This window comes from Ceratotherium simum, chromosome 16 (assembly GCF_057802395.1).
Source record: "Ceratotherium simum simum isolate JZ-2026a chromosome 16, ASM5780239v1, whole genome shotgun sequence".
Classification (NCBI taxonomy): Eukaryota; Metazoa; Chordata; class Mammalia; order Perissodactyla; family Rhinocerotidae; genus Ceratotherium; species Ceratotherium simum.
This window is the reverse complement of record NC_141915.1, coordinates 40,572,501-40,599,191: the sequence shown is the minus strand read 5'-3', so window position 1 is coordinate 40,599,191 and position 26,691 is coordinate 40,572,501. Positions and strand designations below refer to the sequence as shown.

The window sequence follows — 26,691 nt, the reverse complement described above, 5'->3', positions numbered from 1 at the left end:
AATCAGCAAGCTGGAGACCCAGGAGAGCCAATGGTGTAGTTCCAGTCCAAAAACCAGCAGGCTCAAGACCCAAGAAGAGCTTGTTTCAGTTCGAGTCTGAAGGCAAGAAAAGACTGATGTCAAAGCAGTCAGGCAGGAGGAGTTCCATCTTACTCAGCCTTTTTGATCTATTCAGAATCTTCAATTGACTAGATGAGCTCTACCCACATTAAAGAGGGCCATCTGCTTTACTCAGTCTAGAGATTCAAACTTTCATTTCATCCAGAAACACTCTCACAGACACATTCAGAATAAAGTTCAACCAAATGTCTGGAGACGCTATGGCTCAGTCAAGTTGACATATAAAATTAACCCTCACAATAGCCATTCACTATTTTAAAAACTCTAAGTAAACTAGGACTAAAAGAGAATCATTTTATTTATAAATGCTGTTTATCAAAACTTCACAGCAAGCGTAATAGTTAATAAACTTTAGATGTATTCCCATTAAAGTCAAGATAAGACAAGGATGACTAATATCACTTGTATGATTCATTGTTGCATTTAAAGTCCTAGCCAATGCAATCTGATAAGAAAAAAGTTATAGAAACAGTTATAGGAAAAAAAAAAACAAAAAGTGTTGATGTTTGTAGACAATACTATTGTTAACATAGGAAATCCAAGAAAATCTACAGACAAACCTGCGCTAAAAAGAGAGTTTAGAAGAGCCACTATATGGAGTATTAACAAACAAAAAACCAATAACATTCTTATAACCTGCAATAGTCAATTAAAAATTCTAATGTAATAGAAAGGAAAATCTCACTCATAATAGGTACAAATATTATAAACTTCTTCAAAGTAAGTCTAACCAAATTGTGCCATATTTATAAAGAAAAGTTCAAAGCGTTCTTAGGAGATCTTACATAAATGAAGAGTTAATGTCATGTTTATTATTGGGAAGATTTAATATTGTTAATATGTGAATTCTTCCTAGTTGAATCAATAAATTCAGTGCCATTCTGATCCAAATTCCAATGAGATTTTTTTAACAGAATGTGATGAACTGTTTCTAAAATGCACGGAAAAGAGAATGTCCAAGATTAGCCAAAGGAATGTTGAGAAAGGTAAGTAGAAGAGATTTTTCCTATCAGACATTGAAATTTATTATGAAAATACAACATTTGAGGCAGAGTGATATTGGTGGGGTAATGCACAAATAGATCAGTGAAATATGATAGGGAGCCCTGAAAGAGACTCCACTTATATGGAACCTTAGAATTTATGAAAGGAGACATTACAAACAGTGAAAAGATTATAGAAAATTGAATAAATGACATTGGGCATGGCATTCAATATTGAAAAAAATCAGTTCCCTCTTACCATGTTCAAAAAAATCCAAATGGCTCAAATAGCTACACATTAAATAAGAACGTTAAAACTATTAAAAGAATATATAAAACCTTTTGACTTCAGTGTAGTAAGGGTATCTTAAGACACAAAAAAGGAAAATCGTAAAGAAAAAGATTGATAAATTTGATTTCAATAAAATTTAAAATGTTTGTAATACCCTGTGATAAATTGGAATGAGATTTTCGTGGCATATAAAACAGATAAATTAATATTATCCATAATATATAAAGAATTCGTAAATTCAGGCCAAAAAATGTCAATGGGCAAAGTATACAAAAGACAATTTACAGAGGAGGAAACCGAAAGGGCCAATACGTTTATGAAAATGTGTTTAACCTCACTAGTAAACAGGATTCTCATTAAAACAATAATGAAACGAATCCACATCTAGTCAGTTGGCAAAAATTTAAGACTGATGAAACCAAATATTGGTGAAGATATGAAGAAAAAAGATATCTCATTTATGGCTGATATCAGTGTAAGTTGGTATATCTGTTGTTATGGGTTGAATTGTGTCTCCTCAAAATTCATATGTTGAAGTCCCGAGTACCTCAGAATGTGACCTTATTTGGAGATATGGTCCTCACAGAGGTGATCAAGTTAAACTGGGGTCATTAAGGTGAGCCCTAATCCAATATGACTGTTGTCCTTATAAAAAGGGGAAATTTGGGGCTAACCCAGTGGCGTAGTGGTTAAGTTCATGTGCTCCACTTCAGTGGCCCAGGGTTCGCAGGCTCAGATCCTGGGAGCAGACTTATGCACTGCTCATCAAGCCATGCTGTGGCAGGTATCTCACATATAAAGTAGAGGAAGATGGGCACAGATGTTAGCTAAGGGCCAATCTTCCTTAGCGAAAAGAGGAGGCTTGGCAACAGATGTTAGCTCAGGGCTAATCTTGCTCACAAAAAAAAAGGGGGTGTGGGTGGAATTTTAGACAGACATGCACACAGGAAGCTGCAGCACCAGTTCACAGACTGAACATTCTGGTCCGGGGTTCCTTCTTCATTCTGGCACTTGAGGATTTTTATTTTCTTTATTTTAAGCTAAAAATTTATTATTTTAAAAATTGTATCCAGAATTCCTAAATATATGACGTCAAAGGGGGATTTCATGTTAACTTAGTATCTGTATTGCTGAAGTCTCTCAATCAATTTTTCCCAAGAGAAAATTTCATCTGTTAGTCATTGGAATAATCTGTACTTATAGTAGGCAATGAAATACAATTTCTAATGAAATATTTGATTAAATCAATGGCCACTTTCCTAAAATCAGTGCTATCCCCAGGAGATTTTTTTTTCTTTTGAATACCAAATCTAACATAAACTAATAGGAGGTTGACAATGTGAATTTCTTGTAGAGGAATCAAGCAGTCCGTGTTTAATCAATAACATTTCTTGGTCGACCAGGAAGAGAAGGAGAAAGAGGGGTAAAAGTCATGCAGGTGAATGGAGACCCAGTGGACATAATCGAATTTGACTTTCTAAAAGTCTTTGTCCAAGCTTCAGAACAACGTGGCTTATCAGTTAAGTGCACGCACTCTGCTGCTGGCGGCCCGGGTTCGGATCCCGGGTGGGCACCGACGCACTGCTTCTCCGGCCACGATGAGGCTGTGTCCCGCATACAGCAACTAGAAGGCTGTGCAACTATGACATACAACTATCTACTGGGGCTTTGGGGGAAAAAAAATAAAATAAATAAAAAATAAATAAAATAATTGATTCACCACTCTGATAGACTAGATCATTCTTCATTAATATTTATTCTCTCCCCCTCCCACCCTTCTGGGAGAAGTATCCTCTCTCTCTCTCCCCACTCCATGACTGGGACTTCACCTTGTGACTTGTTTTGGACAATGGGATATGAGAGGATGCGACCAAGCAAAGACTTGAAATGTGTTCGCATGATTGGGGTTACACCCTTGTGCTTGTGTCATGAGAAATAGGGTTGCCAGCTAAAATATACTCATTAAATTTGAATTTCTGATCAACAACAAATAAATTTTTAATGTTAAGTATTCCCTGTGCATACTCAGACATACTTATACTAAAGATTTATGTATTGTTGCTCTGACATTCAAATTTAACTGAGAATCTGTATTTTTATTTGATAAATCTGGCAACTCTAATTTGGAAGAAGTCCCAAACGAACCCATAGCCAGAACCCAGGACCAGCCTTAATCAGTCAAAATCCAAGTGACCTGCAGAAATGTGACCAAGAAATACATACTTGTTATTGTATGCTGTAAGAGTTTGTGGTTGCTTGTTATGCAGCAATAGCTGACTAATTCAACTGTGGTGACAATGAGAAACTAGCTTAATACGACAGTCAGTGTGAAAAGATAAGCAGATAGTTTTCTATAAAGAAAATAAAAACAGGAGAATGCCCAAGTGTTTGTGCTGGGTTGGTTTTATTTTAATAAACTTTCTGGAGAATATAGGTTAATAAATCCGTGGGTTTACAGAAAAAACTAAGCTCTTATGTGTAGTAAAAAGTGACACTATTCATGTAAAATTGGAGGAAAATCCCATTCGTTTTTTTAAGCACATTTGTTAAAGCACAAGCTTAAGGGTAGGACATGCTGGGGTTGAATCCAAACTCTGTTATTTAAGAGCCATGTGACCTCGGGCAAATTAGTTACCCTCAGATTCAGATTCCTCACCCGTAAAGTGGAGATAATAATCCCTAACCCAGTTGATCATGATGAAGATTAATCAGATAAGATAGGTAAAGTAGCTATTATAGTTCCTGGAACATACCAAATCCTCAATAAATGGTAACTTAAAGTTTTTACATAGTAGGAAGAAGAAATGGCAGCTAATATCTAGCATCAACAAAAAGACACAATACATCCAGAGGGAACTATTATAAACTGCTTTGAGAGGACAATGAGTGTAAGCTTCCAGTAAGAGCCTAGTCAGAAAAGAAAATAAGACTCCTTGTAAAACTATGATACCAGACGTTAATTCAAAGGACTGTTGAGGCCAAAAATGTCCACAGAACATTGGTCATAACCAAACAGGCTATTTGTAAACAAATCAGAAAACATTATCTTTATACCAAATTATAATATACTTTTCCTAGAATAATGCGTGAAAAAATCAACTAACATTATAAAAGGAGCCAAGAGGGAATCTTGGCCTGAGAAATATAGCGAATGAATTTGGTATAAGTCACATCCATGATATCTTCCATGGTATCGTCAAAGCAAAAGTGGAACTAATTCCCCCATGACGACAAGAAAAAGCGCCCCCTTAAAGCTTGAGAGGGTAATTTCAGGACAAATGGCATACAAAAAGCATTTGTGTGGTGGCTTACAAGCTCTCGTCCCTCCTTTTTTCATTTAGGGCAGTAGGGTTGACTGGATAGGATTCTTTTTCTCTTTTTTTTTTTCAAATCTAAAGGAAAGTGTAGATTTACTTCATAAGTAAGAAATGAATTCATGGAACTCATCATAAAAGGTAATGTATAGGGTGAAGTTACAATAAACAACAAGAAAAGGATTTAGACAAGCGTGTATCTCACAGCACCACGATGAGTTACCAAGGGAAACCAGACTACACCTTGAGACTGACATCAGGGAAACGAGCCGGCCCCCCATAAGTCCACCTCGGTTGATCCTCAGTGGGAAGCCTCTGTGCTGGTGCACACCTGATCCAGCATGGAAGTCCTGAGGCCCCCTCGGATTATTTGTCATTGGGGTACAACATTTCCCTAATTCTCTGCTGGTATCACTTGTAATGATACTACATTAAGACTTGAGATCCTCTCTGTCCTGTCTGAAGACTCTGGTCTACTGAGGCTGATACACATAAAACTCACAGAGGCTGCTCACTGAGGATTGAAGACACCTGGACGCCAGACCTCATTCTGTGACCTCATGTGTGACTGTGGTGAACACACACAACCCCTCCTGTAAAATGAGGGGACAGGTCTATATATCCCCTGCAGTCCCTTCCCAGATTCCCCACATGCAGTGACTAATCCCAAATAAATTATGAAGATAAAAATTGCAGTGGATCCTTGATGAGGGCTTTACAGTCAAGGCAGAAGTTGAGTTTGGGTTGGAAGGATGAGGAGGTCATTCCAGGTGAATGAGGAGACATCAACAACCAGGAAACGACAGCATAGGCCCTCTTGGGGGACAGTGACTAAACCAGGGTGGCAGGGATCCAAGTACCTTGTGGTTCCTTCTCATACGAAAAACCACAAACTTGTCTTTCAGTGAGTCTTGGAAGGAGACATCTGGGCAGCGTGGCTGTTGGTCTGCACTGGAGTGCTGCTATTAACCTGTTGCTGTCATGAGCATGGGTGTAAACAAGGCAAGTCACTGTTTGGTGGTAATTACGAGAATCTTTGAAGTCAAGGAACAAAATGCTAACTTCAGGTCCAAAGGGCACAGTGATTAGATACTATTCTAATTTAGAAAACACATTCTTTTCCTTTTATGAGTTACGAATATTTCAAAGGGAAATTCATCAGAATCCAATCCAATGTCTAAATTTGGTTAGAATAAACACTAGGAGAAAACGAATATTTTTGGTGTGAGTGCGTGGATATGTATGAGGCGAAGGATTACCAAAAACACCATTAGTCAAGGCTAAAATCCTCACTTAATTGGTCAGAAGATTAACAAGGAAATGACCGTGTGTCCTGGGGGTCATCAGCACCGGGCCAGGGTATATAAAGGGCGCAGAGCAGGAGGAAGGCATTCACACCTGAGAACACTCAACTCCTCTCATCAGCCCAACCCAACCCAGCCCAGACACCACCATGACCGGCTCCTGCTGTGGCTCCTCCTTCTCCTCCCGGAGCCTTGGGGGAGGCTGCTGCCAGCCCTGCTTCAGCCGCGACCCCTGCTGCGGCCGCCCCGTGTTCTACCGGACCACCGTGTGCCGCCCCGTGACCTGCGTGCCCCGCTACACGCGCACCATCTGCGAGCCCAGCCGCCGCCCCCTCTGCTGTGACCCGTGCTCCCTGCAGGAGGGCTGCTGCCGCCCCATCACCTGCTGCCCCACGTCCTGCACGGCCGTGGTCTGCCGGCCCCGCTGCTGGGCCTCCACCTGCTGCCGGCCCATCTCTGTGCAGTCCCCCTGCTACCGCCCCTCCTGCTGCCAGCCTGCCCCCTGCCACACCATCTGCAGGACCTCTCACTGCTGAAACCCCTCTGTACCCACAGAACAACACTCTGGAGCCTAAGCGCCTATTCTGCATTTTAATCAAGTTGAAAGAAAAATAGATTTTTTCATAAGGTGACAACAGTGATTTTTATGTCTTACCATTTGGATACACTGAGATACACAAGCAGATGTCTATCACCACCTCACCAAATTCCTAGATGTCCCCATGGATGCCAAGTCCACCTTTAAAAGTCCCCAAAGTGGACTTCACACACCCATCCTGAACTCCGGAGGCTGCTCAAACCCTCCCCATGATCTTGTGTAATGTGCTGCTCCCCTGTTTTCAATAAATTAATTTTCCTGCAAACCTCCTGCTCTCTGATTCATTCATTAGCACATGTTTATTAGTGTACACAGATGAGCAGACAATGAATAGGAAGGAGGGTGAAGAGGAAGAAGGTAGAAGAGACGGAGAAGATGAGGAAGGCAGAAGAGAGAAAGAGAGACGGGTAGGAGTCCTGGTACGAGTCTTGGCAGGTGGTACAGGACTGCCAGGCTGGTCCTTAGACTGCTCACATGGTAGGAAATCCGTGCACACCAGGTCCTCTGTGGCACGTTCTTTGCCCACATCTCCAGGTTCATGTCTCAACACACCTCACTAAGTTTTACTTCAAGCAACACTGAACTTCTCACAGTAACTGTAACTCACGTGCCTTGAGCTTCCATATGTCTTTACTTTTGTCCTGTTCTTTCATTTTTCTGGAATGTTCTTTTACCTCCCCCCTCCCTCCACCTTCTTCACATACCTAACTCTGAGTCATTTCCACGATTCAGCTCAGTCTTCTCCAATAGTCTTGTCCGAACCCCTCCACCACACACACACACACACACGCACACGTAGGTTAGGTGCCCTTAATGTATGCCAATAGCATCCTGAGTTTACGTCCCTCCCCATAAGTCATTGTATTGAGATTATTTCTCTGCCTCCAAAGAAGTGACCACGGTTTATTTATCCTAGCTCCCAGTACTGAACTCAATGTTTAGTATATATCTGTTACTTGATTTCTATTTGTTGAGTCAAACTAAATTGGAAAGGAATTGTCCTTACAACAAGAATTGTAAAAGGTAGATGTTAAAGCAAAACTTACGCATCAGTATAACTTTACTTCTGTGACCCTCAGTTTTCCTCATCTGCAAAATGGGAAAATTGATACTTATCAATATAGCTCGCTGGGAAAGTTAAATAACTTTGTGTATATAAAGTGCCCGGCACAGAGTAAGCAACCAGTACCATTTATTTATGTTCCTTCTTGCATATTTGAGCATCACTGTATCAAATAGACTCAAAAGATGTGCTATTTAGCACATATCATGTCATTGAGAGTAGGAAAGGATTCAGGAGAAGCTTTTGTTTTTTTCCAGGTAGTCCACATCCTCTGCAGAAACAGATTTCCTAACAGATATAATAAAGAAGGCAAAAATATTCATCATCAGATTGAGGCTGTCTCAGAATGAAGGGGCTCTTTAAAAGCTGATCTTAACCGCTTGCGCCACCGGGCCGGCCCCAATAACTCATGCATCTCAACAACAAAAAAACTACCAACCCAATTAAAAAATGGGCAAAAGACCTGAACAGACATTTCTCCAAAGAAGATATACAGATGGCCAACAGACACATGAAAAGTTGTTCAAAATCACTAACTATCAGGGAAATGCAAATCAAAACTACAATGAGATATCACCTCACGCCCGTCAGAATGGCTATAATTAACAAGACAGGAAACAACATGTGTTGGAGAGGATGTGGAGAGAAGGGAACTCTCATACACTGCTGGTGGGAGTGCAAACTGGTGCAGCCACTATGGAAAACAGTATGGAGAGTCCTCAAAAAATCAACGATAGAACTACCATATGATCCAGCTATTCCACTGTTGGGTATTTATCCAAAGAACTTGAAAACACCAATTTGCAAAGGTACATGCACCCCTGTGTTCACTGCAGCGTTATTCACAATAGCCAAGACTTGGAAGCAACCTAAGTGCCCATCAAGGGACGAATGGATAAACAAGCTGTGGTATATATACACAATGGAATACTACTCAGCCATAAGAAACGACGAAATCCAGCCATTTGTGACAACATGGATGGACATTGAGGGTATAATGCAAAGTGAAATAAGTCAGAGGGAGAAGGTCAAATACCGTATGATTTCCTTCATTAAGTAGTAGATAATAACAACAATAAACAAACACATAGGGACAGAGATTGGATTGGTGGTTACCAGAGGGGAAGGGGGGAGGGAGGAGGGTGAAAGGGATAATTCGGTACATGTGTGTGGTGATGGGTTGTAATTAGTATTTTGGTGGTGAACATGATGTAGTCCACGCAGAAATAGAAGTACAATGATGTACACCTGAAATTTTTACAATGTTATAAACCAATGTTACTGCAATAAACAAAAAATTAAAAAAAAAAAAAAAAAAAAGCTGATCTTCACGTCCAGGGGAAAGCATCCTAGATTACAGGATTTCTGAATAGGGGTTTAGCACCAGGAGCAAAGAAGAGCGGGGGATAATATATGCATCTGATAGATTTTTCCTTTCACCTGAACCACCCAAAGGAATGAAACAACTCAAAGCTGTAAGAGACTCCAAAAGATTACCTGGTCTAGTCTTCCCTGGCTTTAGGCAGATGAATATTTAAACTACTTAGAAGAGATAATTACTTTTTAAATTCCAGAAATAAATCCCACCAGCTCTCTGGTCATCTAGAGTTTTTCTGTCTTTTTCAATTGAAATATTTTCTCTTTTCAATTGATGGTATCCATCTCCCCTGTCTTTCATGTTTATGTGGATTTTATGATAAACCTGGACTACAAAGTACACCAGGGACAGAAGACTTCCCATTTTACAGATGAGGAAGTGGGGCTGGCAGAGCATCAGTATTTGCTCTATGTTACCCGACTGCTCAGTGAGAGAGGAGGGATTTGAATCCTTCCTTGTCTTCCCCATCCTCCTCCTGCCCTTTCTCCCTCAATCTTCCCCACACCCATCTCTGACTCGTATGATTGGAGGATATTTTAAGGATCATTTTGGAGAACAGGGAACTCGTATTCTGTTTTCAGAATTTTAAATTTTTCTTAACATCCAGTGGCCCCCAAACTAGTTCCTAACAAAATACAACTCATGAAACTATTAGGATGAGGGCATGGCTCAGCATCACAAAAGTCATCAACACTACATTCTTTTTCAATCCAACCACAAAAATCCTATAATTTATCACCACTGTGGTTAACGATTACTTGCTGCGACGCCAGTGATTATGCGCCTGCAGCACGTCCGGAATTCCAATAATATGACTTAAAAAGCCCACATGGTAAAGATTTTAATTTTTAATTTTTTTTGAGGAATCTCCATACTGTTTTCTGTAGTAGTTGTACCAGTTTAAATTCCCACCAGCAGTGCACCAGGGTTCACTTTTCTCTACATCCTATCCACACATCTCTCGTCCAACAAGCTTAGGTTCATTGATGTGCTCCAGCCAGGGAGACCACACAGCACAGGACCACAGGGCATCCCACCGAACGAAGGAAGAGAAAAGGTTTTTATAGGATTTTGAGGAATGGTGGGGTTTAGGTAAAATTACACGAAATGGTTTCTGATAGGCTCAAAGCAAAACAAGGCTTTGTACAAAAGAGTTAACATCAGGACTGGGCTGTGAAAAGGACTTATGGTCTTCTTTCTTTAGAAACTACATAGTTAAGATAAATGGGGAATGTCATATCTGAAAATCTCTTATCTGAGGCTCTACCTCTGGGTTGGATTTTGGGGCTGCTTCTCTGTGTTAAGGTGATTAAGATCCCATCCATGAGATAGTGGAATGTTCCTTTCTTACTAATGTGACTTTAAACAGCAGTTTCTGATGGTCTATGATTTTAGCACACAAGATTTCTTAGTACTATGTCCTTTCCTTAGTTAACAAAAGCAGTAACTTAGACATACTCTTATTCCTAGTATTTGGATCTCTGTATACATTCTAACTGAAATAACAATATGCTAAACCATAAATCAAGCAAGTTCTTTTTATTTCACTAGATGGGATAGAATTTTTGATAACTACTACTCCATGTTCACGATTTTGAAGTGACTCAGAGTTGGAAAAAGACCAGAGGTCAGTCATCAGTGTTTATACGCAACAGAAAACCTGAGTTATTGTTAAAGCTTTGCCACTCTTTTATCTGGATGACCTGGAGAAATCATTTCACAAATGTGGCCTGCCAAAAACTGGGTGATGGGTCACAAATTCAAAAACCTTCAAGGACCAGAGCTATGGTGGACCAAAGAGTGTATAAAAAGCGATCACACCAAATAAAACACACTTCGGAGACAAATTTTGTCTGAGGGCCATCAGCAACCCTTGCACAATGTTATCTTTAATCTACATTCCAACTATAAATGTATTTTCTATACTCCCACTTTTCTGAGCTGTGGCTGAAAACGACAAAGCTATTTTATCAGTCATCAGTTAATTAATTCTGCTTATCCTTTTCAGAAGCTCACCTTCACCCTTCATATGCAATCAAAACCCTCAGCCAATAAATGAAAGCATCTACTACTGAAAGATAATTGATTCTTTTATAAATATTTTCAGTATGTTTTGAAGAACTCAACACAAGTGCTTTTGTCACACCTAGAAAACAAGAAATACTCCAATTTCAATTTTATTTCTAAGACCATGCTCAGGGAAGGGCGTTCAAAAAGGTATGATATGAATTAAATCTTCATTTAGTTTTACCTTACTGTCCCATGAAAAGTTCTCCTTTAATTGTTTTCCCTGCCTTTGTCTTGCCTCCCTAAAATTTGCAATTACTGTGTGATGAGAAACTATAGTATAGCACTGTTTACATAGTGAGTGTCTCATAAGTCACTATGAGTTATAGGCCAACTCAGTTTCTAAACAATATCACTCTGTTGGCTTTGGTGCTTATTTCCTTATAAACAGTATGTTTATGTGAAGCAATATGTTGTTTTACAGAAGCACTGGGCCATTCTTTCCAAAGCAGAAGTGGTATACATCTCCTTTTATGAGCCATTTCGGTTTTTCAGAAATTCTTGCTTCATCTCAAGGTCAATCAGAAACCAGGCCCATGACCTCATGAACATTATAGTCTCACAGTCATGGATGGTGAACAAGAGGAAAGTGTGATGGTGGCAACAGTGGAGTCTTCAAACTTTCAACTTGTTACATGACATGGCTGGGAAGGATTGGCTATTCAATGAGTAATATTTTTGATGATATAAATTATCAAGTATTCATTTCAAGCAAAAAAGCAAACAGGAAGAAAGGAAAGCATCCTTCAGTGATGTTGGAATTGCTACCTCAGCAACTGAATCCACCAATCTAGAGTTCTCATTTCAATGGGCAACCACGACTCCAGGAAATGACCGTGTGTCCTGGGGGTCATCAGCACCCGGGCAGGGTATATAAAGGGCGCAGAGCAGGAGGAAGACATTCACACCTGAGAACACTCAACTCCTCTCACCAGCCCAACCCAGCCCAGCCCAGACACCACCATGACCGGCTCCTGCTGTGGCTCCTCCTTCTCCTCCCGGAGCCTTGGGGGAGGCTGCTGCCAGCCCTGCTTCAGCCGCGACCCCTGCTGCGGCCGCCCGGTGTCCTGCCGGACCACCGTGTGCCGCCCCGTGACCTGCGTGCCCCGCTACACGCGCACCATCTGCGAGCCCAGCCGCCGCCCCCTCTGCTGTGACCCGTGCTCCCTGCAGGAGGGCTGCTGCCGCCCCATCACCTGCTGCCCCACGTCCTGCACGGCCGTGGTCTGCCGGCCCCGCTGCTGGGCCTCCACCTGCTGCCGGCCCATCTCTGTGCAGTCCCCCTGCTACCGCCCCTCCTGCTGCCAGCCGGCCCCCTGCCGCACCATCTGCAGGACCTCCTGCTGCTGAGCAGCAGGAAACATTCGCAGGGGTTCGGAAACATGTGCAAACTCTTCCCACCCTTGATGGATCAGATGAGAGATATTACCTTTAAGCCTACCTGCTCTTCAATAACTAACTCAACAGTAATTGTCTATCCGATACCTACATAGTTACGCAGCTAATCCTGGCCCTCTGACAATCTTTAGAAAAATTCCAGCTTTCATCATTTGAATTCCTGGCTTGAGAAAACAAGTAAACAAAGATCAAAATTCTTCTTGAATGGAGCTCTAGCCCCCTGACTCCTCATCACTTCTCTACTATTTCAAGATGGGATATTTTTCCAGGATAATATTACATTTATGCTGGGTTTTTGCATGGTAAAATAATAAAATTGTATTTCCGGGAAGCAAATGTGTTTCTCTTTATTGTTTATTAATCTTTGAAAGCTTATTTTAGCTTCAGTTATGGTGTACAGAACCAGAAGAACCAAAGGAAGAAGGATTTTTGAAGGGCCATTTTTTTAGCTTTAGGGAAAATTCAGGTGCAAGGTCTGTAATTAGCAATTCAAATAATTTTTATGTGAAGCACCTTCATGTTTCAAGCCACTGGTTTTGTGTTGATGCTATGGAAATGGAGAGACTATAGCAGGTCTTTCTGATCATGAACTTGACTCATGAATCATCCACACACATGTGATAAGGTGGAGGAAGCCTAAGTCAGAGCCCTCTTCGTTCCCTGATTTAGAAAACTATGCAGTGATTAATATCAATTGGTACCTGGGCATCCCTAACCACTGAACACATATGCTGGAAGAACCCCTATCCCATCTTTTCCATGGCTCACTCCAGCAGCACTAAGGCCAATTCTGATTCCGGTGGAGTCACTGCTGCTGAGAAGAGAGGGAGAAATGTAGCTTGGTTGGAATCATTCTAATTTAGAACTCCAAGCAATTTTACCATTAAAACAATGCCAACGGGACCGGCCCCGGGGCTTAGCGGTTAAGTGCGCGCGCTCAGCTACTGGCGGTCAGGGTTCCGATCCTGGGCGCGCACCGATGCACCGCTTCTCCGGCCATGCTGAGGCCGCGTCCCACATACAGCAACTAGAAGGATGTGCAGCTATGACATACAACTATCTACTGGGGCTTTGGGGGAAAAAAAGGAGGAGGATTGGCAATAGATGTTAGCTCAGAGCCGGTCTTCCTCAGCAAAAAGAGGGGGATTGGTATGGATGTTAGCTCAGGGCTGATCTTCCTCACAAAAAACAAACAAACAAACAAACAAACAAACAATGCCAACGTATTTGAAATAGTGATAACATTAATCCACACTGGATGTTTTTGTTGTTGTTAAAAACACTTTTAGGCTGGTCAGGAAACTAACCACTATTGTTTTCTGGAGAAATGTGTATTGAGTTCCCAACACCTGATCTAAAAGCGTTTTTTGGAAGGGCTGCTTATATGCTTGGGCATATCTCCCTGCCCAGCGAGAGGAGTCGGGCAAGATAAGCATTGTCCAGGCCTGGATCTAGATTGACTTTGTTCACTGTTGGATTCCCACTGATCCACACAGTGTTTGGCACATAGTATATACTCAGAAATTATTTGTTGAATGATTGAGTAAGCTCTAAGGGGTTGGAAGAGAGAAACACTTCATCCCACCCCAGCTCTCTCCTCACACTGGACATGTGCATTCTTACAATAAAACAATAAGCCACCTCATGAAGAAAGTATTTTTCTTGAAATATGGTCCAAGTTTCTCAACAAGTAGCCCGTTATATTAAGAACTTTAACATTGTCAGTATGTGCGCAATGGAGTTTTCTCTTTATTAAGGGTTTGATAGTTTACTAATGGATGGGCTCACAAGTCCAATTTCTTTCTACATATTCTTGATCACCATTTTTTAAATTCTCTAACTACATCTGTTTTCCTTCATCCCAGAATTTTTACTGCTAGCCTTCTAGAGGCCTCTTCATCTTACAATATTTCCTCAGATGTAGAGTGCTTTGTTTTCTCTCAAGCTCATCATTATTATTGGATCATGTTTGTTTCCACAGTAACTCAATGCCCTGGTCAGCTACAGTTGCTGGTGCAGGTCTGAGTAAGCTGCAAGGGACTGTGCAAGCAGAATGATCAAGAAGAAGGCTGAAACTGGAGGCTTCAACCACAGACCTGGAACAGACTTTGTTGTAAAGCAAAAGGTCAGAACCAAGAAAATCCAGAGGAAGAAGCTACGAAATGGCTGAGTGTCATGATTTTCCTACAGGCCCTGACAGTTTGAAACAAGTGAAAATCACAACTGGTTCTGTAAGCAGGAATGAGCTCAAGCATAGTCAACGGGGATACATTGGAGCAAGAGACTCTAGGGTATGGGCAAGGTGGGCCTGGAGACTACCGCTGGCGGGGATCGCTGCCTGGAGGTTTTGTCATGCTGGCAGACTGAGCCTTCATCTAGATGGTGGCTTTGTTCACGGTGCCCCATGACCACACAATTGCGTCCAACTTTGATACTGTCTCCTTCAGGTGTGTTTTGGAATTTTGATAAGATTGTGTGGGAGATAACTCCCTCCAATTCCTGACGATTTGGGTAAGACATGGACTTCTTTCAGATGACTGTAAAAAGTAACCATTTCACTATTAAAATAAATAAAATCACTGTTATAAAACTAAATTCACTGATAAAGTTCCTAAAGAGAACAGAGGTTCCTTAATGACAAGGGTTGTGTAACCCATAATTCCATTCTTCAGCTTCTTGGGCTTACAGATATTGTTCCACAGAAGTTTTTAGAGTAAATATTGGCTCCAACATTACTAGATATCTGACCTTAGGCAAGTCACTTATCTGGTTCCTTATGTGTAAAATGAGGAATATAACAATACGTACCTCATAGGATTGTTATGAAGAATAAATTAATACATTTATTTCTTCTAGCACAATGCTTGGAACGTAGAACTCAATGATACTGACTGTCATGAAGATTATAAATAATGAAACTCGCCTTGGTTTGGAAAGATATGACTACAGAAATCAATGAGCATGCATCTAAGACCGAAAAAAAAGCCGAATTCATAGAATAGTGGTTCCCATAGGCTGGGGTATGGGGGAAAAGAGGAGACAATTTTTTAAAAAGTACAGTGGTGGTTGCCAGGGGCTGGAGAGAGCAGGACATGAACAGTTATTGTCTGACAGCTACAGAGTTTCAGTTTTGCAAGACAAAAGAGTTCTGGAGATGGATGGTGCTGATGGTTGCACAACACTGTGAATGCATTTAATGCCACTAAACTGTACACACAAAAATGGTTGAGAGTAAACTTAGCAAAATAAAAAAAAAAGTGGAAAAAACAAAACACTGATGATGGAGGCCTACTAAGATGCATTCCTATAGCTCCAGAAAGTGGACTGGAAAACTATTCTTTTACTGACAAACCACGACTTTTAAAATATTCCTATAGTATTGTTCTGAACTTGTTTTGCCCGGGAGGCTTAGCATTGGAAAAGGACACTCACACCTTGGGGAATTCACTTCCACTCTTAGTAAGTAACCCGAAGAGCATGACAGCCACTCTGTGCTATCAAGACATCAGCTGGCAAAAGCATCACTGAATTATAAAGATAATTGGAGACTCTGAAATTAGGGTCATTAAGTTCTTATTTGAACCATAAATAGCAAAATATAATGAGTTTCTATTAAATAAGGAAAACAAAGAGTTTTTTACAAGTATCTGAGCACCTAAAAAAAAAAACGTCTAGAGAGCTTACTAATCTGCCAGTGTTATTTCAAAAAGAATAAAAAAAAACAAGGACATGACCGTGTGTCCTGGGAGTCATCAGCACCGGGCCAGGGTATATAAAGGGCGCAGAGCAGGAGGAAGACATTCACACCTGAGAACACTCAGCTCCTCTCACCAGCCCAACCCAGCCCAGCCCAGACACCACCATGACCGGCTCCTGCTGTGGCTCCTCCTTCTCCTCCCCGAGCCTTGGGGGAGGCTGCTGCCAGCCCTGCTTCAGCCGCGACCCCTGCTGCGGCCGCCCCGTGTCCTACCGGACCACCGTGTGCCGCCCCGTGACCTGCGTGCCCCGCTACACGCGCACCATCTGCGAGCCCAGCCGCCGCCCCCTCTGCTGTGACCCGTGCTCCCTGCAGGAGGGCTGCTGCCGCCCCATCACCTGCTGCCCCACGTCCTGCACGGCCGTGGTCTGCCGGCCCCGCTGCTGGGCCTCCACCTGCTGCCGGCCCATCTCTGTGCAGTCCCCCTGCTACCGCCCCTCCTGCTGCCAGCCTGCTCCCTGCCGCACCATCTGCAGGACCTCCCGCTGCTGAGCAGTGTGGATCGTCACTAAGGGTCCCCCAGTAGATGGCTGCGTCCACTCTGATGTCACTCAGCACTTCGCAGCAGAACAATATGCATTTTCTTGAGAAGCCCATTCCTCATCTCTTCAAACTAGCTCATGGTAGGCACTGAAGAAGACTTTTCAGACTAACCACTGACGAAGAATACCCTGTCCTCTCAAGACCCCAGTCTAACTCCTATATCATGTTGTCTGTTTTCTAATAAACTTAGTCCTCCCAGCATAGAAATCATGGTCTTTGTGCTATTTCCTTTTAGTAGATTCTGTCTCTCTGTTTTGTCCAGAGACATTCAAAGCAAGATGTGGAGTAACCCACTGAAATTGTTCTCTGAAATAACATAAGTCTGGGTAGTTCCCTTATTATCCTTGTAAATGGCATTTATAGGGCACAGTAGCCGAGTGAGGAGGGTGGGAATGGCTATATCTTCACCGTGTATACAGGGTCACTTGTGCCTACAATCCAGACACACGCCAAACACCTGAGAAACGTCCTCCAATGATGACCACTTAGGAGGCTGCATCTGGGCTGACGCATATTCCTAGTCGGAGGGTTCATTCACTGAATTGACACCTGTTCACACATCACAGAAAGCCCGGCATATTGGAGGTGGAAAGAACCTTCGGTAACATCTGGCCAATCAGCTGTTTTTGAAGTTGAAGAGCAATGAGTAATGAAAGATTAAATAAGTTACTTACTAATTTAATTACAATGTAATTCCAACCACTGATGTTCAGAAAAGACCCAGAAGAATGCAAGCCTCCTGACAGGAAACCTTTAGGTGGAACACTTCCTCTTATGTGGTGGGAGACACGTTCCTCTGCCTGGAGTGATTGTATTCTTTTGGCTTTTGTGCCCAAGTATAACTGCTACTTCAGATAATGCACGCCCTTCTATGTGTTATAGATCAGATTGTTATTTAGAACATTATTCACAATGTTGACACTTGTGGATATTACATCCACACTGGATCCCGAGGGCTGCTTATCTTAGTGCTCAGGAAGTAGGCATTGATGGCATGTTCCAGCAAAGTAATCAATCACTGTCAATCTACACGTGATTATTGAACTTCTACTATGAATAAGGCATTGACTTGACCACCCAGAGGGAATATAAAGGAATAAAAGAGGGCTCCTGCTTCAAAGATGTTATAATCTACTTAGGACATGAGGTATAAACAAGAAAAAAGTCAAATAGTATATAAGCAATATAAATATACAAGAAATGCCAAAAATAGTTAAAAATAGTTGAAGATTATAAACCTATTAGGAAACATTATGCAATTGTTCTGCCATATATTTAACAAAAAAATAAGTAAGCCATAAAATATTAAACTATTTTGTGAGGAAAAATATGTTCTGTGTTTATGCCTAAAAAAATCTGAAATATTATGCAACAAAATCTAAGAGTAACTGGGGGTAATATTCATTTTATTCATTGTATTTTTCTTAATTACATAATTTTTTAAATGAACATATATTTTACTTTTAATGAAATGTACTGTCTAAAATCTACATCTATTTTGGGGAAAATATTCAAACCTTTCTCACGATTATGCTCTGCTTTTAAAAACCTACCTATCAAAGTCTAAATGGATTTAAAGGAGATAAATTAGACAGCAGATGTTTATACTCCTAAAGAAGTCTTTTATTATATATACTGAAGAGTAAACGATTATGTTATATATAGTAGACTTCTCTGATATCTTTAAAGTATGATCAAATTATTAAACATTGAATTCATATCTTAACTTTTTAGGATCATCTCAATAGCATAAAATAAGGTGCACTGTGGAAATGGTCCAAATTAAGAACTTTAAAAAATTGCTAGCTATTTCAGATTATATGTACAATTGTTTTTCTCCATTTGGAGAGGCAATTGAGAATTCAGAATACAAGACAATGCTTTTCAAGTTAAAATTTGTTCATAATGTTATTGTCAAGTAATATTGCTAAATAAAGTCCTAGCATGTGTTATGCAAAATATCTTGCCCATCACCACTAGAAATCTGTCTAAATCAGCTTTAAGGCTTTTTTTAAAGCATGTTTTTCAGAGACCTCACTCTGCGTTGCATGGGCTGTGGGTTCTCAGCAGGGTTTGTGCCACTGACCACGACTCTGACACATATTCTTTTTGTCGGTTCTACAACAATAGCCTGACTTTCCTTTACAGAGATCAGTGTTCTAGAAGAGGGGGCTCTGTACCTTCCTTCCAGGTATTTTTATCTAATTTCGTGCTATTAATGAAACTCCCCATTGAATAGTCTTGTTTAGTATGTATTCTGTGGTGACTGAGGAGAGAACTGATCAATTGCTATAGGAAATACATTCATCTCTGCTCTAAATTCAAAATTTAGAGTTTATAGGGCACCAATGTCACGTGACCTTTTAAAATATTTTGTTTATTTAACAAATACAAGGCACTAAGTGCCAGGCACTGTTTTAGTGCTTGACAAATATTAGCTCATTTAATCTTCATAACAGCCTTGATATGTACTATTATTATCCCCCTTGGCCCCAAGACACACAGCCAGTAAGTGGCAAAATTTTCAATGAATGTTTTAGGACAGTGGCATCAGAAAATAGCATATGACTTGCCACAGTGTCAAACCAAAGAGTTCTATGGCATGAATTACTGAAGCATGACACATATTTTCTCTGCCTGGAAATGAAGTTTGCCTACAGGGTGGGGATGAGTGTCTTAAACTGAATACACACTAGAAGAGCTTCCTGAGGGACTCGTGGACTCTCTATCTTTAGGAATCTTTGAAAAGGGAAGAGAAAAATCTCTTTGGAATGACTCTGGATCAGAAGTGCTTGGAGTAGAGAAATGAGTCTTGTTAACTTGAGATTTTATGTATCTTCCGAAGAAGCTTCTTTTGCACAAAATGTGGTCACCATGAAGACCTCCCGGAGACATAAAAAAACTGATTGTGAGACAATGTGCCTTGAAGAGAGCGAGGCACAAGCAACAAAAGCAGAAATCAACAAGTGGGATGACATCAAAGTAGACAGCTTCTGCACAGCACAGGAAACAATCAATAGAACGAAAAGGCAAGCTACGGAACCAGAGAAAATATTTGCAAACTATATATTGATAAGGGGTTAATATCTAAAATATATAAGGAACTCACACAACTCAATAGCAAAACAAACAAACAATCCAGTTAAAAAATGGGCGGAGGACTTGAAGAGACATTTTTCCAAAGAAGACATACAGATGGCCAACAGGTACATGAAAAGGTGCTCAACCTCAGTAATAATAAGGGAAATGTAAATCAAAACCACAACGTGATATCACCTCACACTGTTAGGATGGCTATCATCAAAAAGGCAAGAGATAAATGCTGGATAGGATGTAGAGAAAAGTGAACCCTGGTGCACTGCTGGTGGGAATTTAAACCAGTACAACTACTACAGAAAACAGTGTGGAGAGTCCTCAAAAAAAATTAAAAATAGAACTACCATATGATCCAGCAATCTCACTTCTGGGTATATAGCCAAAAGAGATGAAATCACTATTTCAAAGAGATATCTGCACTCCCATGTTCAGTGTAGCATTATTCTTAATAGTCAAGGCATGGAAAAAACCTAAATGTCTAATGACATAAGACTGAATAAATAAAATGTGATATATATATGAATATTATGCAGCCATAATAAAGAAGGAAATTCTGCCACTTGTGGCAACACGGATGGATCTTGAGGGTATTGTACTAAGTGAAATAGACAGAAGAAGACATATATTGTATGATCTCACTTATATGTGAAATTAAAAACATCAAACTCATGGCAATAGATAGTTGAACGGTGGTTGGCAGCAGCTGAGGGGTAGGGGAAATGAGATTTTGGTCAAAGGGTACACACTTTCAGTTATAAGATGAACAAATTCCGGGAACCTAATGCACATCACGGTGCATTATGAAATGTTGGTGCATGGTGCATAGGAAACTTTCATATGCATATGAAAGTTGCTATGACAGTAAAGCATTAATGTTCTCATCATAATGTCAATGACAACAAAATGATAACTGTGTTAAGGTGAAGGATCTGTTCACTTACCTTATTGTGGTAAACATTTTATATTATACACTTGTATCAAATCATCACAATGTGCAGCTTAAACTTACACAATGTTATATATCAATTATATCTCAGTAAAGCTGGGGAAAAAGAGAGAAGAATATGCAAATTTTTATCCAGGCTCTGGTTACTGGTTTGAAACAGTCACATGTGTCTGTGGACAAGAGAAAGAATGTGAAATGCAAGAGAGTCAAAGATCTTCAACCATGAGACTCTGCTTGATTGCTCCTCCTCTGTTTCCCCAGTTGTGACTGTACGTGCAGTCAATTTACATTCCTTTTAAAGTTTTGAAATTATGCTTGAAATTCCATTTGGGGAGCTTCAGCTCCCAGGGCCTGAGGCACATTCTTTTGAATGATGGGAATGATCCTAAAGTGATCCAAAACTCTGTCTGGTGAATAATAGGAGGGGTACAGCTGAAAAGTAACGAGTTTCCCCCATGCAACTCCTCACCCGCCTCTGGCGATACTGCCCAAAGAAGGTCACCCATCACATTGCTGGCAGTGCCATCACAGAACAGCCATGTGGCCATCCCAAGGCAACTTCCTTGAATGGTGTCTTTGATATGTTTGCAATGTTGGTTGAAAAAACCTCCATCTTGTCACTTCAAGGTCATAGCACTCATGCCAAGGTATATTAAGAAAACACTTCTTATTACATGATTCTTCACAAGAAAGGCAAGTATAAAATGTCGTGTTCCAGAGATAAAATCAGCGTTCTGTGACCAGAAGGACCAAAGGTGCACACAACCTGAACTGCAAAAAAGAAAAAAATGCATGGCGGTCTTGGATGTTTTATTCCAGTGCTTACTGGTTTACAGAAATAGATTTTTGCCTCTCCCATGCAAGTATGCGAGCTGCAGTTCCATTCAAGGCATATACATTCCACTATATCAAGCGATATGTAAATGTATTTCCATGGAATCCACATGGAAGGATATGGCTAACATTTGTCTGTTTCACATGTAGGCTTTTCAAGGGATCTCTTGGGGGTCAAATCAGTGTTCTACAAACCCCTATATGTTTAATTTCTTTTAAAAATTCCAGTTCCTTTAGGACCATCTTGTCCAGGATTCACCAGGTGCTACATACTCAAAATAAGCATGAAGAGTTGCTATCACCTCAAATGGCCATGAATGCTTAGACACTGATGATGAACAGCATGAACACATCCATACTTAGGGATGCAACAAGAGTTCTTCAATGAGATCACAAGCATGTCATGAGCAATGCAACCATTAATCAAAACAAAATTCTACTTAATTGGCCAAAAGATAAACAAGGTCATCAGCACCAGGCCAGGGTATATAAAGGGCGCAGAGCAGGAGGAAGACATTCACACCTGAGAACACTCAGCTCCTCTCACCAGCCCAACCCAGCCCAGCCCAGACACCACCATGACCGGCTCCTGCTGTGGCTCCTCCTTCTCCTCCCGGAGCCTTGGGGGAGGCTGCTGCCAGCCCTGCTTCAGCCGCGACCCCTGCTGCGGCCGCCCCGTGTCCTACCGGACCACCGTGTGCCGCCCCGTGACCTGCGTGCCCCGCTACACGCGCACCATCTGCGAGCCCAGCCGCCGCCCCCTCTGCTGTGACCCGTGCTCCCTGCAGGAGGGCTGCTGCCGCCCCATCACCTGCTGCCCCACGTCCTGCACGGCCGTGGTCTGCCGGCCCCGCTGCTGGGCCTCCACCTGCTGCCGGCCCATCTCTGTGCAGTCCCCCTGCTACCGCCCCTCCTGCTGCCAGCCTGCCCCCTGCCACACCATCTGCAGGACCTCCCGCTGCTGAGCAACGCTCTGACTGCCGGGGGCAAGCAATCAACCTTCTGAAAAAGTCAAACTCCCTTTTCTCTACCTAACAAACCTCCTGCCCTGAGCCATCAAGACCCCAAGTCAACCAGGGGTTGGATGGAGATCCAGACTCATCCATTAAGGCTTGGACTGTTCTTAAGTCTTTGTAACAGTAGCAACTCTCTTCTTCTCATCTTAGATCTTAAGTCTTGTGGCATGTTTGTTTTCTAATAAACTTCCCTTCTTTGGCCTAGCAAACACAGATTTGGTTTTACTTATTCATTCTAATTTTTTTCATTAAATTTAAACGTAACAGAAATGTACTGACTCCTTACCATCTGCAAGTCACAGACTGTACGGTATACAATAAAAATTACAATTGAGTTAAAAATGTTCCCCTCTGCGAGAAACTTCTAGGGAATGAATGAAATTCACAATAACTCAACTAAAAATCAAAATATGAAGAAAAGTACAACACACTATGGTGTCGACAGAGAAGTCACTGTTGATTGGGGAGAAAAAGAAAGATTAAAAAAGAAGCTAGCATTATATATGGGTTAAGATTTTGGTGTCTGCAGGGAAGATGCCATTCTCAACAATGGAAATAGTATACACAAAGGTATATAGAGAGGGGTTGTTCAGAGGATAGTTTGGCTGGGAGCACTGGATATATGTAGAGTAATAGTGGAAGAAAAATCTGGAAAATTTATGTGCTTTGAATATTAGCCAAAGGAGTATGCCCTTAATGTAATAAGCACTAAGGAGCTGTTGAAAGCCTTGGGGCAGGGGAATGACATGACAGGAGTTGGGCGTTGGGATGATTTCTATGGCAGCTGCTTATAAAAACAGAAGTCCAAAGGCTAGACATATAAGGACTATACAGAAACAAATCAAGAGGCCATTGCCCTGGTCCAAGTGATGCATAATAAGAGCTAAACTAAGATGATGATCATGGAATGAAGAAGATACAAGGAATATGGCAAACATAGAAACCCAGGAGGAATATTAACTAACCTGACTATGGGAAACAAGAAACAATTAGGAATCAAATGTAACTTATTGCAGTTCTAGGGGAAAATTTTCTGGACAGAAGACACAAGAATTTTAACATATTTATGCTTAGGTACTGTGTGTTTAAAATCACTACTCCATAGTGTACTCTGCCTACCACTAATATTTCTATTCTTGAGGTAGTATAAAATATTTTTTTAAAAAACCAGGAGACAAAGAGCTTTACTAACTCTAATTGATCCTGGAAAGCAGCACAGTATAAAATAAAATGAACTGATCTAGGAATGAGGGATAGGAGTTTTATACCCAGTTCTTCAGTCTACATACGGGCTGCATGAGTGGAGCAAGTCACTAACCTCTCCAAAATGCAGCCACTCCTAGACTCAATCGTATTCTAACATCAACTGATGCTAAGATGAAATTAAAAGTTGCCCATAGCACAACATCAATGTTCCAATTTAGAACTTTGAGGTGAGTGGTTCTATATTCGACTCTTTTCCTTGGTTAATTCTTTCTATCAATACTATGCTGATTTGTGCACTAGAGCAAGATATGAGGCAGGCAGATTGGATGTTGCATTCTGTATAACCCTTTAGCACTGCATGCATAATAGGATTTAATAAACATGCTATTTATAATAAGAATGATGTCAGTTTCTACACCTATAAAATTAAATGGTTGGACAAGATGATTTATTAAGGTTTTGATCTCCAGTATTTGATGATTCCATCTAACCATCTTTCAACTTCATACCTACAGTCATGGTTACCATGTGACGTGAACATCTTTATTGACACTGGCATGAATCACATTCTAATGTAATTCTATCACTGTACAAATCGATAGCTCCGCCTCATGAAAGCTAAACAAGTGCTTCTATTCATGATTGGAATGGAGGAATAAACTTACCACAAGTAGCAATAATGTGTTCTTCAGGCCACCACTTTTTTTTCATTTCCCCCCATGTAACCCTAAACTTCCAATGGAAAATCACATTCTTTCTTTTAGGAACTACCAGGAATTGTTTCAATTTTTATTTTGTTGAAATTTATCTTAGTCTCTCTGCACTTACACCTATTGAACAATATTTGATCATCTATTTTGTAACCTGCCTTATAAGCACCGTGATCCAGAAAAAGTAATTCCTAACTCCTACTTTTTCTTTTATTGGTTCCTTTTATAAATTCGATTGTCATGCTCTTTGGTCTAATATCTTTTCGTAACACATAAGGTGTAGTTACATAAAATTACATAAATTGAAAATGAATCTCACCTTTGAGAAATACTGTCCAGATAATCTGTATAGTAGTGATTTTTATCTTTCATAGAGAAGTGTAAATTACACTTAGAATTTTTTGTGATTTTTTTTCTTAATTGCTAGATATACATTTTAACCCTTCTTTTATTTTTATTTATTTATTTATTTTTTGAAGTTTGTCTTATTTTATTTTATTTTTTTTTAATTTTTTGTTTATTGCAGTAACATTGGTTTATAACATTGTATAAATTTCAGGTGTACATCATTATACTTCTATTTCTGCATAGATTACATCATGTTCACCACCCAAATACTAATTACAACCCATCACCACATACATGTACCGAATTATCCATTTCACCCTCCTCCCTCCCCCTTCCCCTCTGGTAACCACCACTCCAATCTCTGTCCCTATGTGTTTGTTTATTGTTGTTATTATCTACTACTTAATGAAGGAAATCATACGGTATTTGACCTTCTCCCTCTGACTTATTTCACTTTGCATTATACCCTCAATGTCCATCCATGTTGTCACAAATGGCTGGATTTCATCGTTTCTTATGGCTGAGTAGTATTCCATTGTGTATATATACCACAGCTTGTTTATCCATTCGTCCCTTGATGGGCACTTAGGTTGCTTCCAAGTCTTGGCTATTGTGAATAACGCTGCAATGAACACAGGGGTGCATGTACCTTTACAAACTGGCGTTTTCAAGTTATTTGGATAAATACCCAGCAGTGGAATAGCTGGATCATATGGTAGTTCTATCCTTGATTTTTTGAGGAATCTCCATACTGTTTTCCATAGTGGCTGCACCAATTTGCACTCCCACCAGCAGTGTATGAGAGTTCCCTTCTCTCCACATCCTCTCCAACACATGTTGTTTCCTGTCTTGTTAATTATAGCCATTCTGACGGGCGTGAGGTGATATCTCATTGTAGTTTTGATTTGCATTTCCCTGATAGTTAGTGATTTTGAACATCTTTTCATGTGTTTGTTGGCCATCTGTATATCTTCTTTGGAGAAATGTCTGTTCAGGTCTTTTGCCCATTTGTTAATTGGGTTGGTAGTTTTTTTTGTTGTTGAGATGCATGAGCTCTTTATATATTTTGGAGATTAAGCCCTTATCAGATGTATGGTTTGCAAATATCTTCTCCCAATTGTTAGGTTGTCTTTTCGTTTTGTTGATGGTTTCCTTTGCTGTGCAGAAGCTTTTTAGTTTGATGTAGTCCCATTTGTTTATTTTTTCTATTGTTTCTCTTGCCCGGTCGGACATGGTGTTTGAAAAGATGTTGCTAAGACTGATGTCGAAGAGCGTACTGCCTATGTTTTCTTCTAGAAGTTTCACAGTTTCAGGTCTTACATTCAAGTCTTTAATCCATTTGGAGTTAATTTTTGTGTATGGTGTAAGGTAAGGGTCTACTTTCATTTTTTTGCATGTGGCTATCCAGTTCTCCTAACACCATTTGTTGAAGAGACTTTCTTTTCCCCATTGTATGTTCTTGGCTCCTTTGTCAAAGATTAGCTGTCCATAGATGTGTGGGTTTATTTCTGGGCTTTCGATTCTATTCCATTGATCTGTGTATCTGTTTTTGTGCCAGTACCATGCTGTTTTGGTTACTATAGCTTTGTAATATATTTTGAAATCAGGGAGTGTGATACCTCCAGCTTTGTTCTTTTTTCTCAGAATTCCTTTAGCTATTCGGGGTTGTTTGTTGTTGCACATAAATTTTAGGATTCTTTGTTCTATTTCTGTGAAAA

The 26,691-nt window shown here is 40.6% G+C and overlaps 4 protein-coding genes across 5 annotated transcripts; all 4 read left to right on the top strand.

The window, feature by feature from the left end:
- Positions 1 to 6,126: 6,126 nt before the first annotated feature.
- Positions 6,127 to 6,549, top strand: LOC101387567 (keratin-associated protein 2-1-like). Its single transcript, XM_004434873.3, has one exon. It carries the CDS (start codon positions 6,163 to 6,165, stop codon positions 6,547 to 6,549), a length of 387 nt encoding a protein of 128 aa, XP_004434930.1. The 5' UTR covers positions 6,127 to 6,162.
- Positions 6,550 to 12,082: 5,533 nt separating this feature from the next.
- Positions 12,083 to 12,469, top strand: LOC101387822 (keratin-associated protein 2-1-like). 2 transcript variants are annotated; one of them, XM_087441140.1, is made up of 2 exons: positions 12,083 to 12,095; positions 12,135 to 12,469. In XM_087441140.1, exons 1-2 carry the CDS (start codon positions 12,083 to 12,085, stop codon positions 12,467 to 12,469), a joined length of 348 nt encoding a protein of 115 aa, XP_087297266.1. The 2 variants fall into 2 exon arrangements, with proteins under 2 accessions (XP_087297266.1, XP_004434931.1); XM_004434874.3 differs by having other exon boundaries at positions 12,083 to 12,469.
- Positions 12,470 to 16,379: 3,910 nt separating this feature from the next.
- Positions 16,380 to 16,766, top strand: LOC147915020 (keratin-associated protein 2-1-like). Its single transcript, XM_087440219.1, has one exon. It carries the CDS (start codon positions 16,380 to 16,382, stop codon positions 16,764 to 16,766), a length of 387 nt encoding a protein of 128 aa, XP_087296345.1.
- Positions 16,767 to 22,271: 5,505 nt separating this feature from the next.
- LOC101388346 (keratin-associated protein 2-1-like) lies at positions 22,272 to 22,658 on the top strand. The gene has a single exon (XM_004434876.3). It carries the CDS (start codon positions 22,272 to 22,274, stop codon positions 22,656 to 22,658), a length of 387 nt encoding a protein of 128 aa, XP_004434933.1.
- Positions 22,659 to 26,691: the final 4,033 nt, after the last annotated feature.

Excerpts from the sequence above, each read along its gene's own strand:
- LOC101387567 (XM_004434873.3), top strand. The coding sequence starts at position 6,163 with ATGACCGGCTCCTGCTGTGGCTCCTCCTTCTCCTCCCGGAGCCTTGGG.
- LOC101387822 (XM_004434874.3), top strand. The coding sequence starts at position 12,083 with ATGACCGGCTCCTGCTGTGGCTCCTCCTTCTCCTCCCGGAGCCTTGGG.
- LOC147915020 (XM_087440219.1), top strand. The coding sequence starts at position 16,380 with ATGACCGGCTCCTGCTGTGGCTCCTCCTTCTCCTCCCCGAGCCTTGGG.
- LOC101388346 (XM_004434876.3), top strand. The coding sequence starts at position 22,272 with ATGACCGGCTCCTGCTGTGGCTCCTCCTTCTCCTCCCGGAGCCTTGGG.